We start from the raw sequence: 18,554 nt of genomic DNA, 5'->3' as shown, positions 1-18,554 counted from the left end.
ATCAGCTATTTGCAATGTGTTACAAATTCATAAAGGCTTACAAAGTCTTTCATAAAAGGTCTATTTGATCTAATAATTAAAGTACAACAAATAAATAGGATTTTGCTATTGACTTGAGTTAAAGCAAGATCAGACCCATTACAGTCTCAAGAAAATATGATCTTATTATGGATCTTAATAATGATCTTTGGATTAAAAGCTTTAACAAGCATCACTTTCTATGCGATGACCAGCATCACTTGCGACATTTGTCAGTTTAAAGAAAAATTGTAAGTAAGTAGTACATAATTAACAGCGTAAAGTCCAATTAAACAAACTAGGGTCCATCTCCTCTCTCCCCCACCCCCCTTTTTTTTTTCTGCAGAAAATTCCATTTAAAGCCTGCAGGGTATCTTTTTAATGGATTTTTACAGACTTTCAAGGGCTTTCATGGAAACTATTCTTCTGGAGAAAAAAACGCAAGATGACAACAGGTGATTTAAGATAACATTTTTTTACAAAGCCCCCTCTGCCGCTTTACATGTTCCTGCTGTTTCATGTTTTGAGGTTCTGTCAAGAGTCTCAAAGGCTCATCCACATAGCATGAGCTTGTTTACTGATGTGTCACTTTATAATGCAGAAATTAATCTACAATTAATCTAACCACGTGGGCAGAGAGCAGGCAGCAAATAGTGTACTGCAAATTCCAGACCTCTCTTAGTGCACATCAACTCCTTAAATGGTTAAAGCTCTACTAGCTATTGTTAATACCGACCCTTACTATTTTAAGGCCAGAGTGCTATTAAGTAATGGATACTAGCTGGTAGGGCCATATCATTGTTTCCAGACTATCCAGATATGTGAGTGAAAATGACAGTTTAGCCGTAAGCACATTTCTAAAAATGTTATTCCCTTCTTCAGCTTGTTTAAACATTAAGCATGTTTGTGTGTGTGAGAGAAGAATATGAACATTCCAGGTTTCTCTGGGAACAACAGTGAACTAGGATAACATGTAATTAAACTTGCACATAAATTTGTACTTCAGACCTGTGGAGATGCTTTTACTGGGTCTAGTACTCTACCTATTGCAAAAGTCCCATTAACCTTAATGGGGACAGAATCAAATCCACAGTGGACAAAGATCTCCATGGTAAAATATCAAGAATCCAGGAGGATTTCACTTACTGGTATTTTATAAAGTGATATAGGATCAGCTGTTTTGCTGTGCTACAATTTTTGGGGCAAACTCATATGAGAAAATGCTGACAAGAGAACAAAGGAACCACATTTGGGCACAACACTTCCTCTTTTTGTGTGGTTACCTCTACAGAAGATCAGCGCTGTTAACAGGCTCACCGGAAGAGAGACAAGACAAAACAGGCTTAGCAAGTGTCCAAGCAAACATTTCCCCATCACCAGTGATATTCCAGTTCTTAGAGAGTATTAGAGTATTAACTGCAGCAATGCCTGGAGCCCGAGGTCTGAGTGACCCCTGGTAGTTAAAAGAGCCTGTTGCCCTGGCATGGGGTACTAGCAAGAGCTCCCCCTTCCTCCCAGCGATATGGAAAGACTTGTGCATTTCCCGCCAGGCACACAAAAACCATCTAGATTTGCCTTGCTTTGAATTCTAGAGGGAGGAAATTGTATAATTTAGACTGGACAATTATCCATGGGCCCTTTTTTAACTGGGATACCCTGAGAAGCTACAGAATAAATCATCTACCGAAAGAGCTGAAGACTAATAAAAGACCTCTGAACCATCTTAATATTATAATGAAAAGTGCCAATACATAATGTGTTGGCAATGAAGTTTGCACTGTCGGCCCTAAGAAAGCGAGTTTTTGATGGACTGAAATATCTAACTATCATTAGGCTTCTTTAAAAAATTCAGGAGGATCCCTTTAAACTTAGTGAGAAAACAGATTTAAGAGCCTAGCTGCACCCTTTAAATGAGTTAGTGATGCTTTACAAAAGTCAGTTGTGCAAATGAGTTAAAAATAAAATAGTAGCTGGAGATAGGAAGTAAAAACTTGGGACTGTAAACTATGAAAACTACTTTTCCTGTCTCATAATCTACAACAGGCTAGCTGAGAGCATTTATTTATTTGTTTATTACAATAATGTTTGTGCTTGTATTGGGATAATCCTTGTGGGGCTGATTTGTTGTTTGGACCTTACCACGTTTAACCAGCTTTGTGTCAGCAGGAGACAGGTTGTTCCAAAGCTGCGCTAGTCGGGTGGCTTGCAGATTTTTCTACCAAGGCCGTGATGGGAAGTGGTTGTTCTACCACCAGTCTCTCAATTTTCCAATTAAATATTCACTTAGATGGAAAAGTACATGTACAAAATATAAGCTAGCAAATGAGGACACCTTTATTAGAATATTTTAACTCAAATATCTAAACTGGTAGCTATTAGATTTAGCTTAGAATGCCTACAAAACACAAGGGAGTAAGCATCAATAATATTTCCGCAATATACAGAATGTTTTGAATAGGCAATTCACTTTTTCGTAAATCAGAACATTATATTTAGCACATGCTACAATTTCCATGTGGGTGTGCAGCAATAAAAGTCAAAACAAACAGACACAAAATGTTTTTAAGTGATGTTCAAGATGCTTGAACGTGACATATTCATACTTTGCAGGTTAGGGTTACTATTCACCTCTTCTTCATTATTTCAAAGTCTACACTGGTTTATTTTCACTCTGTTCCATGTAAGACAGGGCTATTTTGAATACTTTTGAAAAAAAATCACTGTAAATAAAACATCCAGCATGAAATTGTTTGGAAAGGAAACTCAAAAGACCTGTGTTTCAAAGCCCATTTGATCATGCTTTACTTGGAATTGCTTTTAAATACTCTTCTACTGTAATGGTAGAAACTTCTCCATACCAGCTTTGAAGCCAAATGTGTTCAATGTTCATTTTCAAGAAGAACCACTCATAGTTACGAGGCCACTTTCTTATCACTGGGTGCCTGGAAAGACCAAAAAGAAAAAAGAAAAAGGGGAAAGATATGCCAAAGCATATGCATAGTCCACTGTTTTCCTACAACCTAGTGCACTCAGCCAGACCGAAACCTGAGATATGACCATCACCACCATTCATCTTTCTTTTTTCTTTTCTTGTAATGAAGTTTATAATGCTCCATACCTTAATGTGGCAAGAAATACAACTAAGGCAGCCAAAGACCACCACCCTACTCCCTTGCAACCTTCATCTCCAAAGGCTGACATTGTTTGGTCTATAAGTAACTAAAAACCAGTAAGAGCAAGATTCTAAGTGTGCTTATTCCAACGTGGGTCATTTGAAAGTGTGAAGATTTGCAGCTCATGGAACAAATTGTTCCTTCTCAGCCTGCAAACCATTTCCAGAAGATCGGAAGCAGATGGCCCAGATCTTGTTGTACTTGACATAGACCATTAGGCTCAGGGGGCATCACCGAGGACCATTGTGGGGCTCCACTGCGCAGAAAGGTGTGAACCCAAGAGCCTCAAAGCTCTTCACTGTATCTTATTAGGCTGTGTCTTAAAAGTCCTAGCTGACCCTAAAGTGGGGGAGAAGCATTAAACCTGGTGTCACACTGAACAAATACACCTTGTAATTGGGAATCTCTCCTCAAAGCTGCGTAAAGTGCTTTCCTAATCCCCAGATTATAAATGATACGTACTACTGGAGTCTAATTTTTACTAATGGTACTTACACATTTCATTACCCCAAAAGTTAAAAGGATGCTCTAAAGCTCTGCATGTCATTGTAAGAAACACAGCAGTCAAACTATCTTTATGGCCTCCAAATAAAGGCCAGATTCATTACTTCATTCAAATTTTCACCCCTGAATAGCTATGTCTATGTATTTGTTTCAAAACAGCAGGTTGTGTTATACTACCCACGTATTACATACAGACCGAGAAAACATTGCTTGCTTGGCAAACTCCACTTCCTCGGGAGGCACGGTGACCATCTGTCCTGTGAGAGTCAGCCTGGTGCACCTCGGGTCCTCGGGATCAATTACATTTTTTCTGTGCACAGAGAAAAATGCTCATGTATCATAACTTGCATTTTATTGCCAGGAGTTTTTGAGAAATATGAATGTGAACTGATTCTCACATATACATAGCTGCAATATTTTGTCAGACTTTCAGTTTTTTTCTATGTTCAATAATAGCATTGGGTGCTATTCTAGAAGGAATACTCACCTAAAGAAGACGTCTATTGTAGAGATTTGTTTGATCTTCATTTATCTTCTTTAAAACTGCAGTCAGGTTTCTGAAGAGTGTTAGTGAAATGGTTAGTTTGGACCTAAACCTAAAAAATAAGTGTGCATATGTATATTTGCGAGTATAAAATACAAGGTCTCTTCCTAGTGACAGGCTTAATCCCTGCTTACTTGTACCTTGCTGATTGCTTTGTATCAGATTCTTTTTACAAACAGATGCATAGAATCAATTTTAAAAGACCCTTGAAATATCTCCATCCTTGAAACCAAGAATGGAGAAGTATTAGCTATTTTTTTTTGATCTTTCTGCATAATAATAGTGTTTAGATATATCCCATAAATATATGGGGCAACTGCTGACTGACTATGAGTAACTTGACCAAGAGCAAAAAGGAGAGTTGCAGGGAATGACCACGAAATCCTGGCCCTGAGAGTGCTGAGCTGCCCCCAAGCCTCCCACAGGGCTGTCCCCCACATAAGAACATAAGCTCCAAGAATCACATTAGGAAACGAAGATTGCGTTTCTTGTTTTCTCCGCTTTAGTCTGAAGCACCAGAGCACAGCAAATCAAATCTAATCTGTGTGCAATTTTATTTAAAGATCTTGGTTTTAACCCTTTAACCTTCACTGTATGTGCAATCTGCAATGCCTTTTTTTCCTCATAATTCTCAGTGCATGTCTACGGCGTTCAGGAAACATACGGGCATTCTTCTGCTACTTTAACACCTGCAGATTCCCCGCAGATGGTTAGCAGAGACCATGTAACTTACTGGATAAAAAGCCTTCTTTTATACATAGGACCATGAGCAGAAATATGCCAGAAAACATAACGGGCTGATACTTATCTATGCCCAATAAGCACTTGGCACAGTTTGCAGCCTGCGCTCAGAAGAGCCATTTGCACTCACATTTCCTGAGCGTCCTGACTGGTTTGGAGCAGCAGTTCTCTGAAACTGTTCAGCTGGATGATGTCTGGGCTCCACTCCTACTCTTTTTCCTCTACCTCAATTTCTGCATGGAAAGAAGGACTTCAGCCAAGGACCCAGCTCAAGCTTTCTCTTCACATTAATAAATAATGCTCAAGATTACTTTTCCAGTACATTTTTGAAATATGAACTAATATATGGTGGTTTAAGTACCTGAAAATCTGCATTCCATGTCCCAGCTCTGTATTTAATTCTAGGCATGTATATTCAGAGTATGAAATTGTCTTCGTAGTCACCTTGGCACGCTGCAGAATCTCTGCATGGAACTGATCTAACAGTTTGGAAGTGGGATAGGCTTCTCGCTGAAAAGCACTTTAAATGGCAATCAGCTCACCTACAGCATGGATGAACACAGTGTACACAGCCAAAAAAGGGAAAAGGAGGAGGCACAAAGCCCACTTACAGAATGGGAGATCAGGGCCGGAATGTCCAGCATCTGGAGCAGTGTAAATTCACCCTCCTGGACACTATTGGCCCTGTACAGAAAAGTCATAAAGCCCATTTGAAGGGATTTCCTGATCTACTGTTACGTTTTGTACTTAATCGTTGTTCCGTAGCAACACAGCTCACATACATATGTATATGTAACTTGGTAATTCTTAAAAATGAGTGAAAGGCACTTCTTACAAGCAAAATTTCACTTTTGAAATTTAATTTAAACTAGTAAGCATCCTTTGCAATGGAGCCTAACAGTCCTGAAAAACAACAGAACAACTGGGAAAAATGGAAATAGTTGCAAGCACTTCTGTTTGGTATAGCTCCCAGATGTTAATTAGATGTTAATTATTTTCAGATAGGAATTATAAAAGAGTTTTTAGTGAGGATGTCTATAGCACATCGATCAAGATATTAAATTTGGGTGTAATGATGAACACTGAGAGACTTTGGTCTGATACCTTCTCAAATTACAAAATTGACAATGATTTAACATTTCTTTGTAAGTACTCATTTATTCTAAAAGTGCACGTACTTGCAGTTTTGAGCAGGCAACAGACATGATGTTGCTGTCCTTAGGCAGCAGCAGGAATCATTAATCCCACCTTTCTTACCAAAATCGCTGAGAGGTTTTGGCCCTTTGCCTAGGGTTGGGAGTGTCAGGTAAGACTTTGACTTTTCACTGATTTACAGGAAAAACTACTTTCTGCACATTTAGCTGACATCAGAACCCCAGTACTGTATACCTTTATATAAATGTTTTCATGTCTTATTTTCTTTTCAGCTTTCTCTATGCTCTTTCCTCTAGACTTTGTGTGTTGCATTGATTGACACACAAAAGTAAAATACAATAATTCCTAGTAAGAGTTATTTAAACTGAATGCTACACATTGGAATAACATTCTGCAGGGTCAGAAGTTTGCCTTTCAGGGAAACCAGTCAAACACATTATTTTTTACAATTACGTTTGACAAAGTTTTTGGAAGAGCTGAATAGGGACAATGATACATTTGAATTTAGTATGCCAGGTTATTACTTGCTTTGTTTTGCTTTTAGTACTGCCTCTTATAGGTTTTCCATTTCAGAATAGTAACCTTGTATTCTAGTCTTACACTGACATTAGTATTTTCTTTATCAAATGATTTGTTCGTGTTCTGAAGGAAATCTGGCTCTTCATCACTTTTGGCATAGCATTTCCCTCATAACCTGTAATTATTTTTATACTTTCTTAATCATTAAAAATCACAGAAATTACAGCTACCACCTCTAGCTCTGTTGTGAATTTTCAGTGGTATTACTGCTGAAATTATGTAAGTGCAGGCTTTGTTTCCTAGGAATAAAGGGATATAGCCAGTAATATATCTCCTACTTTTACTAAAGCTGAACAATAGATACTAAGGATAAACCTGCAGAGGTCTAGTTATGCATTCACCAGATATTTCTTACTTTCTGTATGAATAAATGCATATTCAGCTCTCAGTCCTTGCGGCCCTTTTATCTTTGCTGGCACAAGAGCAAGAACATACGTAGAAATGGCTTTATGTAACATCTGTGCATTACTGATGGGAGGGATTGAGGGAAGCAGAGTTCCCAAGAAGCAGCAGTGTGATGGTTATCCAGCCTGTGTAGCTGAGAAGCCGTAGGTGCTTTCATAGGCCTTGTATTTATCAGAGCTGAGGATCTAGTCCTTGGTGTCATTGGAGAAGATTTCGTGGAGGCTATGATAAAATATAAACCGGGGGAAAAAGAAAGCAGGAAACTGTGGAAGGAGACAAATCAATAGAGAACACATTTACTTATTTATGCTTATGTAAAATATGTCTACCTTGTGGAAGAAATTAAAGGAAGCCAGATTAAAATGGAAGATCATTCAGTTTATGCATTTTGTAAGTATGCATAAAAGTGCATTAAAAGAGATTATCTTAATTATTAATCTGATGTGAGGACAGGGAAGAACTGTTTGTCTCTGCTGTTCTGCTTACAGTGAGCAAATGGGGCAGCGTTTGCCTCTGTTGCCCATTCTGAGTAGGTGAGATTAGAGAACGAGCAGGGTTCAGTCTCACCAAACTACTCTGTAGAAAGCGGTCTGTGGTGAAAGTCTCAGCTTTTCTGGGCTTATGGAGAAGCCCATGTCCAAGTTAAATATGTTTCCCAACAGTTATGCAATGCACTGAAGCACGTTGCTGCTGAACATCTGCCTCTTATTTCACTGCGGGCGGCTTCCGCCCTTTCTGGGTCATGGTTCAAAGGTGTTGGGAGCAGAGTGCCACCTACTCATTAAAATATTTACTACATTAGCCTAATTAGAGGATTCTCAAAGGGAAAACTAGCCATGCCCAGATCTCTTGACACCATGGCTCAAGCTGATGCGGCAGTTCTGGCACACAAGGTGACGATGCTGTTATTTAGGATTCTCTTTCCTCATTGATATCCCTGCTTTGATTCTCTCCCTCCTGCTTGCTGACCAGGAGTATTCGTAGAGTGTTGTTTCCATTCTCAGCAGTCTGCTAGCAAGGCTGCAGTGCAGTGAAGGCAAAGGATAGGTATTTGGGAAGGAGGGTGAAGTGTTTCCAATAAAGAATCAGTAGGAAGAAGGTGGGAGGGATCAGTAATGTTCTCTCCGGAATTGGCGAGCCAAGTTGAAAGAGCAGTTTCCTCCTCCTGCCATTGCAGAGCACATGCCTCACGTGTGGCATAGTCAGGGCAGCGATGGATTTTGCTCCACACGCATAAACGTCTGCTTCGGGGTAGCAGCAGCCACACAAACCATGCAATGAGGAGGTGAGGATGGGAGGAACAGCTGTTCCCTGCCACCTCCCTGGGATGCGAGGTCAGCAGCGCAATGACCCACACAGAGTTCCTGTTTGCCTAGCTTCAAATGGGGCATGAGGTGAAGACGCATAGGTCTTTGCTAGCTTGAAAATATATGATGCATCATCATTCTTTCCCTAAAACGTACAGAAATAAATAGAGGAAGTGTAATGTCCTGGAAAAATCACCATATCGTGTATATGATTTCGATTGTACATTTTGAAAAGCAGAAATTATCCTCTTTATACATTCCCTTTGCTTATCATTAACTAATGAAGGCTCTGAAGCAGAAACACTGTATTAGTGTTACTAATCTGTATGGCATGAATATCAAATGAAATCCCTGCTGAAAGCCATTTCATAATCAGAAAAGCTGCTGCTGGCCCTCAGATGGATATGGCAGTCTAGAGAGCAAGGCAGTTTTGCACTGTCTTCTTTTGAGTTTTAACAGGAATCACTTTCTTTATCAGTCATGTTCGAGATCCAACAAAGATAGTTAAAAGTTATCTTTGCTTTCAGTAGTGCAGTCTTCCATTCTGAATCCAAAGTGATGCTTGGTAGTAATGAATACTGTTAAAATATTGGGGTTTTTTTTTTTGCATATAAGTGCCTGTATTCAGAGTATACCTATTTTAATGTTTTAAATCACGTCACTCTTCCTAGAAGATAATCCTTCCTAGACTATTTTATTTTACACACACACATATATAGACAGATATAATTTACGTCAGCTTGTTGACAACAACAACCCATTTCTTTGGCTGAACTATATGTCTAAGCCAGGAAAGTTTTATATAGTTTAACAGTAGACGATTCACAGAAAAAAAGAATCACAGCATCAATTATTTCAGTAAAAGCAGACAAAGAAACACATCCTGGTGTACCAGACAGGGATTTTGTAAAGCTAGTAGAGAAAAAAAACAAAACAGTAATTTAGAGCTATATTGTATGCACTGGGCTATGATGATAGTAGGTTTCATGTTTAACTTTCTAATTTGGTATTTCCTGATTTTTTAAATACAGATTTTTCAGGAAAGGCTACTGACATCATTATTTTCATAAGACTAAAGAAGGCCAGTATAAATGGCAGAGATAGAGAGGTGTCTGTGCCACAGAACTAGGAGATCAGCCTCAACTTCCTAAAAATTGAGAGATGTTTGGATGTCCAGACTTCAGGGCAAATTCTTCTCTAGCAGATGCATTTCTCTTCTGAACATGTAATTTTCCTTTGCTTGGCAGTGTAATGCCTTGTATTAACATCGACTACATAATCACAGAGGTAGACAAAATTCGGGTGGCCAGCTGGCACCTCGAAGGTTGTGCCTGTGACCCATGGCAGTTCTGTCGGTCACTTTGACCTGATGCCTGAAGCAGTGATGGAACAGGTAGGTAAAATGGCTCTGAAGGAAGCACCTTTCCTATCCCAGGTGCAGGAATAGGAATGCCCAAATAGGGGTATGTCAATCACTCAGAATATCACAGTCTGCAGTGCAAACGAGAAACAATCTTCAAATTAATAGCAAAGGAAAACCACCTATGGACTGACTCCAAAGTATGTTGCTTTTCTTTCTTTTTCCCTCGTGTTTCTCAGTTTGTAGTATCCGTTGAACTGTTACTTCTCTACAAAAGCTGCATGTGGTCTCCATGAAGGTGCTGAACCTGATGTCAAGGAGACAACTCAATGCTTAAAATTAATTGCCTGTTTTCCAGACCCAGATGTAATGAGGCAGGCCCAGCAGCTTATTTGGAAAAAGAGATCATCTGAACAGCTTGTGGGTTGGGACATTCATTTAGAACAATAGCTGCTCTATTCTTCAATGTAGGGCTCAGTCTTGTTCCCTGTGAAATCTGTACAAATAGGACTCAATCTTTTCAGCTTTTCTGTGGAATAGACTTGCCAGCTTTGTCTATTTTTTTTGCCTTGAACCATTTAAGTCTTCTCTCCTCTATTATCCATTTATTAGCCTTCTGATAAAATTCAGTGTTAGTAGTTATTAACTAATGCTTTCTTTAGGCTGACCATCAGAGAAGGTTCCAAAAGTGAAGCTTGTTATCCTTTGGGAAACGTAAATCTCTAGGTCAGAGATGAGGAATCCAGACTATAACTGCAGCATTAAAATGTGATGTAATTACTGCCCACTGAAACACATCGTAGCTCTCTGTTTTTCATTATTAAATATTATTTTTCTTATTCGCTTAGGCTTTTCAAATTTTATTTTCAGTTGGTTAAATATTAACACCGGAAAACCAGAAAGACCACTCTATTCCTCACTTCTCCAAAAGTGAGAACATTGTCAAGCTTTGAAACTTGAATATGTTCTGAAACAAAAACAAATGAAAATTTACTACTAACTAAATTTAGTAACAAATTGATATGCAAGCACACAAGTCACTCAATACTCATTACACACAAGACTATTGAAATGTCACCTATGTTTTATTTGTAAAGGCCAGAGGTTTCTTTTGTGTAGAACAGTTTTCAGCAGAGTGCTGAATTCTCCCATGAGCATTTCTACAAGCATCAAATAGCTTTCACATTTATTTTAATTCTTAAATCTCAGAGCAGATACATAATGAAATTCTAATGAAATTTTACATGAAAATAAACCCTAGAGCTAAATTCATCGTTTGCACACAAGGGCATGAACTTACTCACCTACAGCATTATTAATTTAGCTGATTCTGAAGTCAAAACAGTCAACGATGCCTTTGACCAGAGAATTTACGGTAGTAAAACTACCTACAAATGACATTTTCCTTTGAAAAGGAAATCTCATAGATGCTGCTTTAACACCAAGCAGAATCGGAGGTACTTTAGACAAAGAGATTTTGCCCCATATATAGCGTGCTATACAAAAATTAAGCCACCCCATACATACTGCACTAAGGTTGTTACATACTATTTGCATGCCACAATTTTAATCAGAGAGCAGTTCAAAAGGTAAATTCTGACCCTGCTCACCAGGGGAAGATTAAATTCTCCTAGTCCTCATGTCTTCCCTGGTTCCTGACTGCAAGACAATCACAAAACCTTGTCACATTTTTCTACCTATCGAAAACTCAAACTGCAGCTCAACAACTGCCCCTATTTTCCATTTTCTGTACTGCTTGTTCTTTGTGCTAATACCATCAACTGTTGCAGATGGGAATTCTAGAAGTCAAGATAAACAACATGAACACGACAATAAAATAAATAATGCAAGGACTGACTAAAGTGTTGGTCTTTGTATTCAATTCAATAGTTTTTCAATTCAATAGCCTTATGGTTATATACTGAACTGGGAATGTCTCATTCTCCTCCACCTTCTCCCTTCCCTTCTCCTTTGTACTTATGCTGTTCTAATCCATTAAAAAAAAAAAAAAAGGAAAGAGGTATCTGCTGGGTTACTGAGCTAAGCAGCTCCACCTCCAGGAGCAGGAAAAAAATGAAGGAGAACCAGCAGAAAACTTTATTTACATTGTTGAGCTAAATTTCTTCTGATTTATGCTTTATTTAGGGTCACGCAAAACATGAAAGTTGATGCAAGAGAGATGGGGGGGACCCTGTGACCTACCAGATATGGGGAGGGAGAAGGAGGATGCAGAAACTGGTAACTAGTTTGCCCTAAACTGTCATGGAAATACAAGCTTAGCTTACTAGTAGTGTCCAGAGAGCATTTCTTGCCATATAATTCCATGTCAGGATGCTGAGGGAACTAAAGAATCGTGTGGCAAAATTTAGGTTGCCCTGGCTACAGTACAAACAGTAATTTCTGGGACATAAACCCAAAAGATAGTGCTTAATTTTGGAAATTAATGGTTGCTTTTTAGGAAGCCAGTGAATAAATATTCTTGATGGGTTTGTGATGTATGTGACTTTTATATTTCTATAAATCATGAATAGATTTTCGGGTGAATTAGCACTTCCCAAACAGGTGAATCATGCAGTGTTGTTGCTGTTGCTAAATCATAAAAGGCAAAGACTGTCAAAAGTGGATGTTTAAAGTCAGGGATAAAAGGCCACACTTGAGTGTCTAAATGAGTGTAATTTTCTGAAGTGCTCGTCACCAGCAGTTATCATCAATGGAAGCTGCTCTGCATCTAGAGCCTCTGAAAACAGGGCAGCTACACAAGTGCTAGGACACAGAACTTATCATGTATTTGTAAGCACTTGGTCTAGATATTCAGTTTGTTATTTGACTGAATGAAAAAACAGGAATCAATTCTGTTAGTCTTTTAAGAAAGAACTGATTAAAACAGAGTTAAAGCTTTCCTTTTAAATTCATTTCTTTCTGAGGCAGCCTGAAATTTCCCTTTTTTTCTGTTTCCTTGGAATATCAGTGTGGAAGATCTTCCTTGGAAGATCTGTCCTGTCTGACACAATCTCAGCGTCACCACATACCTCGTCACGTAAAGAGGCCTCTGGAAATAACACTTCACACAAGGCTAACCCAGCCACGCTTGTCACATGGTTTGACTGTAAACAAACATATGGCACAGATAGGTCTTTTTCAAGGAGACAAGTATGCAAGGGAGAATTGTATCATTTCTGAGTTTCCATGCATACATTTTACATATGCAAACCATCAGTGAACTAGAATTATGCACGCTACTAGGAAGAAAGAACTGAACTCAACACTATTTGTGAAGAGACAAGACCAGGATCAGCTGGATCAGTAAATCTCAAACCTGGCTTTCTTTTTGTGGGGGAACATTTGGAAGGTTTATGATATACTCAAAATTTGTGATGATATCACACTTACTTGTGTGCCCTGGAAAAGATGGAAATTCAGCTGTGTGGCATGGTCCTGTGCATAACTTGTGAACTAAGAGTTTGGGATCCCATCATAGTTCACAGAGAACTAGTCAATGCAAACAACAAGCCTCAAGAGCAGGCCAAGGGTGTCTACTTCATGGTGACTTCAGTAGCCCTCGGGGTTCAAAAAATATATATACTTCATGTAGAAACTTCCAGGAGAGACTTAAATTTAAGTTTGCTAATAAGTAATTTGAAAGTCTCCACAACTTTTGATGCTACAGAACACTTAAATAAAGCTCCTGATTCTCTTTAAGATATACTGTAGCAATTTGCTGCAAAATAAACCTAAAGAAGAGGTTATAGCTGATGGTGAGAGCCAAGAGCACAAGCGGGACATTGAAGGTTTGGGGCCCAGCATAAAGCTATCATGGATTTATCCTGAGGATTGTGTTTTTTTCTTGCTGAAGGGAGTATTATACAAACAAAATTCAGTTACCTGCAGAAATTGCCGTCCACCTCTGGCAGGGTCAGAGAAGCTACAGGATTCTTCAGCAGATCTGCCACAGTCTTATCCTTTGGTGTCACATAAAAGAAAGGGATTCCCGTGCTGTTATTGATGGGACCGTCGCTGACAAGTAGACAGTTTCCATAGGGCATTCCTTGGATCTGGAAAACCCAAATAAGTGGTGCCTTATGACTTTGCAAACAGACAGTGTGGAGCATTGGGGACCTCCTCAAGGCCTTCAGCAGAAAGGACAAAGCCCATTTGTTCTATCTCACACTTTCTGTTGTCACCACTAGACAGACCATCTTCTAAATCGGATCTTGTTGTCACGCTTCTATGAAAACAGGTCTCTCCTCCATCTCTCTCTCTCTTTTTTTTCCAGTCTTGTCTGTGATGTTAGAGAGAAGATTTTCTCTTCCAGTGAACTTGAAGGAACTAGCAAATTAAAAATGTTTAAGTGCACTAAAATCAATGTTATCAACATCAAGAAATGTTTACCCGCCTCCAAACAATGCTGATACCCTTCCTCAGACCACAAGGATACGGATTTTAATTTATCCTTGATCCAATCTGCTTTTTAGTCTAAATTTGGCTCCCCTTTTTAATCTTAATTTGGAATCATCAGCTGATTTGGTTGCATTAGCTTGCCAAATTAGAAGGAAACACTTTTTAGCTAGAACTGTGCTTGAAGTCAAACAGAATGTCAAACTAGCCAGCAGCAGAGCTGCCTCCCATGTAGGAGGGAGAAGAGGCACGTTTTCCACGTTTGTTCCCAGTCACTGACTTCCATGCATACGATGGAGGTTACACATGCAAAAATAACTTTGTCCAATAACGACATACATTACCATTCTCTGCAACAATTTATACTGTTACCATGCTTTTCATGCCGTTACGAATCGCAGTGGTAGATACTTAATGAATCACTATTTTTTCATGTCTTCGGATATTTCTTTCAATTAGATGATAAATAATAGAATTATCAGTCAATATCTTACATCAGTATTACTGATAAATGCTTTATATCAAAATCAAATTAAGTATGAGCAATTAATAAAAAAGGTGATGTTATTTACCTGGACTGCATGCTTTCTAATGTTTATATGTGATTAAAATTTTAATGTTTCTAGTGCTTGTTAGTAGGGATGTTTTAAAGAAACTGAATGACTTAGAAATTAAAAATATTTACATATTACCAAAATTCACAACGTGAAAAAAAAAGCAACAGCTGTCAGTAATTCTGCACTACATGTTTCAATTGCTTAAATATCCTCAGTCTTTCACCTGTGTTAATTCACAGCAGATGCTTGGAGAGCTCTGTAATCGCTGGCACTATAACTCACGCGGGTAGCACCACGCCACTCGTCAATTCCAAATCTTAGCCTGAATCGGATTTGCCTGTACTAGTTACGTGATGCAATTAGTGACTGGTAACGGCGAGCTACCTGCGGACCCTACTAAGGCTGTCATTCTACCATGGGTTTCCTTCTGGTGAAAGCACGAAGAGGAAGCGCCAAGATCATGGGGGTCTCGCACAGCGGCCCGCAACCACCCCCCGGGCGCGGCCGTTGGTCGCTGCCCGCCCGCGGCCGTGAACCGGCCCTCGCGCGCCGGCCGTTGGCCACCCCCACGTGCGGCCGTTAACCGGCCCTCGCGCGCCGGCCGTTGGCCACCCCCACGTGCGGCCGTTGGTCGCTGCCCGCGAGCAGCCGTTAACTGCCCCTCAGGCGCCTCCGTTACCCTCCCGCGGGCCGCTGTCACCGCGGCGGGCGCCGCTCGGTACCTTGCCTTGCGCCGCCTGCGTGGCCACGAAGCCCCAGGTGCTGTGGCGGGCGAGGAGGCGGGCGGCGGCGGCGCGCTCGGGCGGCGGCGGCGGCCCCGGCGCGCTCTCCCGCCGGTAGGAGAACATCCTCGCGGGGGAGGCGGCCCGCGCCGCCCGCCGCGCCGCCGGCCCCGCGCCCAGCTCCGCGTGCTCCCGGTACGCCGAGGCCGGGTCGCTCTGCTTCCAGAGGCTGCTCGCCTCCTCCAGCAGCGCGGGCAGCGCCTCCTCGGTGGAGGCGCTGTGCAGCTCGTCCCCCGGCGGCCCGTCGCCCTCGGGCAGCGGCCAGGACACGGGGCTGAGCACCACGTAGCCGCGCGCGGGCGGCAGCGCCGCGCCGCCCCACAGCACGGCCGCCAGCCAGCACGCCGCCGCCGCCGACATGTTCTGCCGCAGCGGCGCCCTCCGCCGCGCCCGGCGCGCAGCTCCCTCCCGCGGCCGCGCCGGCAGCCGCAGCGCTGCCCCGCGCCCCGCCGCGCCGCTTGGCCGGGAGCGCAGCACGACCTCGGCAGGTGCCGTCTAGGGGGATGGAGCCGCTCCTGCAGCGCGGCCGCTAGGTAAGGGCTTAGCTAGGCAAAGGTTTCAGTGCATATTGGAGCTGAAATAAACGGCACTGTTTTTTTTTTTTTTTTTTTTTTTTGTGTCGTGGCTCTTTTTCCGCTCCTGGCAGTAGACCCCTTCGATGCAAACTTAACAGTTCTTCAAAATACACAAGCTCACGCTTTCATTGTATTCACAGAAATTATTTAAGGAGTTCTGGCTCAGCCTTAGGCAGAGGAGAATAAATCTTTCAGGAGACCCTTTGGTAAGGTTTGCGGACACATTTAGCGGACTGTCAACAGACATTTCATAGTGTGAAGAACGGACCATAAAGTTGGTCTAATCTTCTCATTTTTGCTTAATTGTCTCAAGAAAATATGCTACACATCTAACCTAGAATAGAAATTTATAAATAAAAACTGAGATACCCAGTATCTTTAGCTTCTGTTTTCCTAAACCCACTGTTTGGTATTTTATCTTCATCACAGTAACCTGAAGAAACTGTGTAAACAGGTGTAAGAGGCCGTAAAGCCCGTTATTTCTTTTCAGGCAGGAACATGCTTTCCCCAGAGAAATTTGTCCACGAAACTCTTACCAATGCAACTGAAGACACTTGCACCCGTTCTTCAGCGTCTGGTCCTCACTTCACATGCTAATTTTGAATATGGATTCTTTCAGCACTTGAGCTGAGAAGCAGGAAAGTACACAGAAGTGCAAAACAAATGTACATTTCCCAAACCCGAATTAATAAAAGCTAGATAAGCTCCCCCTGCCCTTCCATTTTTTGTTCCTACCCTGGAGATGCCCATGTCAAAATCATGAAGCAGGCTCATATACACTCCGAGCACATTTCAGAAAGCCAATTCCCTTGTGTCTCTCACTGGACAATTAGTTGTCTTCCTAATGTAAACCGATGCATGCACAACACAAATTTTGTTTTATTTTTATTTAGTATTTCATATAAAGTTATTCTACAATCTTTTGCCTGTACTATGCTTAATAGAGCAAGTTTAAACAACTTGAGTTTCTGACATATGATAAAGAAATCAATAACACTATACACAACCTATTTTATTTCAGTTAATACAATTACATCTGAGCTATTGACTCTCTGTACCCAGCAGCAATGGGAAACCATGCAGGAATTTTTCAAGACTTAGGCATTTCTGCTAAATGCTATATGCAATAAATAGTCATTTTAAGGTAGACACAAAGCAGGGTTGGTGCAGGGTCGATCTATTCACTAGCTTCCAGATAAATTCACCACAATGACTCCAGGTAGGCCTTCAGCCTTCCCAATGGCAGGAATACAAGACACAGAAAACACAAGTATTCCACTGTGTATTCTGAAGCTTTATTCAGATAAAGTCTAATAGCTACTTCACAAGAAAACCTAAAACCCTGCCCAATAATCATTAGCACAGTTTTGAATTTAGTATTTACAGAAAAAAAAAGATTTAAAATTAAAAAAGTAAAATGGTATCAAAAAGTAAGTATGGCCTATCCTCATAAATAATATTCAAAAGTCAGATTGGTCTTCTGTGGAGATTTGCTGTGCATCAGAGGCACAAATAATGAATTTCTGTCCATCTTTAAGAGTAACAAGTGCTTCTTTTCCAATTGGAAGATCCAACTTAACAGAAGTTTTAGTAATTTTGTCTTCCAACATGACCTGGATGAGCTGAAAATTAGAACAGAAACATGTAAATGTTTTGACAGTTAGAGATTTTGACAATTAGAGATTGTAAATTAGTTTTTCCCTCTACTGAATAATAATAAAAAATATTCCCTATTCTTTCCTGCAGATACCCAACCTAATTTTACATCAGTTAACCCAGCAAAGCAGAGATGCGTATGTGTTTCCTTGCAGGGTAGCAAAGGTCTGGTCAGAGCGCGCTCTGTCTTTTAACACATCATTTGTATTTTATCTGTCTGCTCTAACACCTTCTGTTCTTCCCTTTTTAAAAACATAAGATTTCAGTCCTGTCTCTCGCTCTCACAGGGACTGCTTTTTAATTCTGAAATCCTATTTTCCGAAAGTCAGCACAAGTTTTGCCACTGGCTTTAGTCAGGTTCAGGATCACACTCTAATTTTTGATCGCTTTAGTTATTGTTTTTACTTGATCTCTGTATCCTGGTTTACATACACCACTTGGATGATGAACACTCCTCATTCATTCATGTGAAACAGCTAATTATTCCCTTATTTTTTTATCCCTTTATACTAAGCCAAAGTGTCTGATTTCCTGTCTGCCAGCTGAGCTTCATATGAACGGTGTTGCCTTGCTCTGATTTGCGGTTTATTATATGTGACGGGGGCGTGGAATTGGATTAAAAGCTGCAGCCCAGTGCTCGGCAGATAAAGCCGCGGCAGGTGTGCAGTTTAATAGGATTTTAATTTGGGAACAGGTGAACAAAGAGGAGAAGCACAGAATGGGATTTTCTAGATGAAAAAAAAAATGCTATTCGTGCTGCGAGAAACTAACTGCCAGCTCTGTGATAAGCCATGAAGATCAGA

General features: G+C 40.6%; 3 protein-coding genes across 5 annotated transcripts in view; 1 reads left to right on the top strand and 2 right to left on the bottom strand.

The window, feature by feature from the left end:
* MAP4K4 (mitogen-activated protein kinase kinase kinase kinase 4) overlaps positions 1-18,554 on the top strand; it is a 602,555-nt gene that overhangs the window by 376,164 nt on the left and 207,837 nt on the right. The gene's annotated exons all lie outside the window — the stretch shown is intronic.
* On the bottom strand, positions 2,415-15,880 carry CREG2 (cellular repressor of E1A stimulated genes 2). Its single transcript, XM_088519734.1, has 4 exons — positions 15,461-15,880; positions 13,669-13,838; positions 3,892-4,005; positions 2,415-2,960 (listed from the first exon to the last, which is right to left on the bottom strand). Exons 1-4 carry the CDS (start codon positions 15,878-15,880, stop codon positions 2,813-2,815), a joined length of 852 nt encoding a protein of 283 aa, XP_088375860.1. The 3' UTR covers positions 2,415-2,812.
* RFX8 (regulatory factor X8) overlaps positions 17,519-18,554 on the bottom strand; it is a 29,150-nt gene continuing 28,114 nt past the window's right edge. The window contains exon 15 of the mRNA XM_088527050.1: positions 17,519-17,717. Within this exon, the coding sequence (XP_088383176.1) occupies positions 17,556-17,717 (162 nt within the window). The 3' untranslated portion in view covers positions 17,519-17,555. The remainder of the gene's footprint in view (positions 17,718-18,554) is intronic.

This window comes from Tinamus guttatus, unplaced genomic scaffold, assembly GCF_059628265.1.
Source record: "Tinamus guttatus ecotype Peru unplaced genomic scaffold, ASM5962826v1 Tinamus_guttatus_pri_ptg000002l, whole genome shotgun sequence".
NCBI lineage: Eukaryota > Metazoa > Chordata > Aves > Tinamiformes > Tinamidae > Tinamus > Tinamus guttatus.
The sequence above is the reverse complement of the archived record's forward strand: the minus strand, read 5'-3'. Positions and strand labels throughout refer to the sequence as shown.

Excerpts from the sequence above, each read along its gene's own strand:
- CREG2 (XM_088519734.1), bottom strand. The coding sequence starts at position 15,880 with ATGTCGGCGGCGGCGGCGTGCTGGCTGGCGGCCGTGCTGTGGGGCGGC. Across the intron at positions 4,006-13,668 it reads GTGGACGGCAATTTCTGCAG|AAAAAATGTAATTGATCCCG; the intron begins GTAACTGAATTT and ends CTCTGTGCACAG. Across the intron at positions 2,961-3,891 it reads AAGCAAGCAATGTTTTCTCG|GCACCCAGTGATAAGAAAGT; the intron begins GTCTGTATGTAA and ends TGGTCTTTCCAG.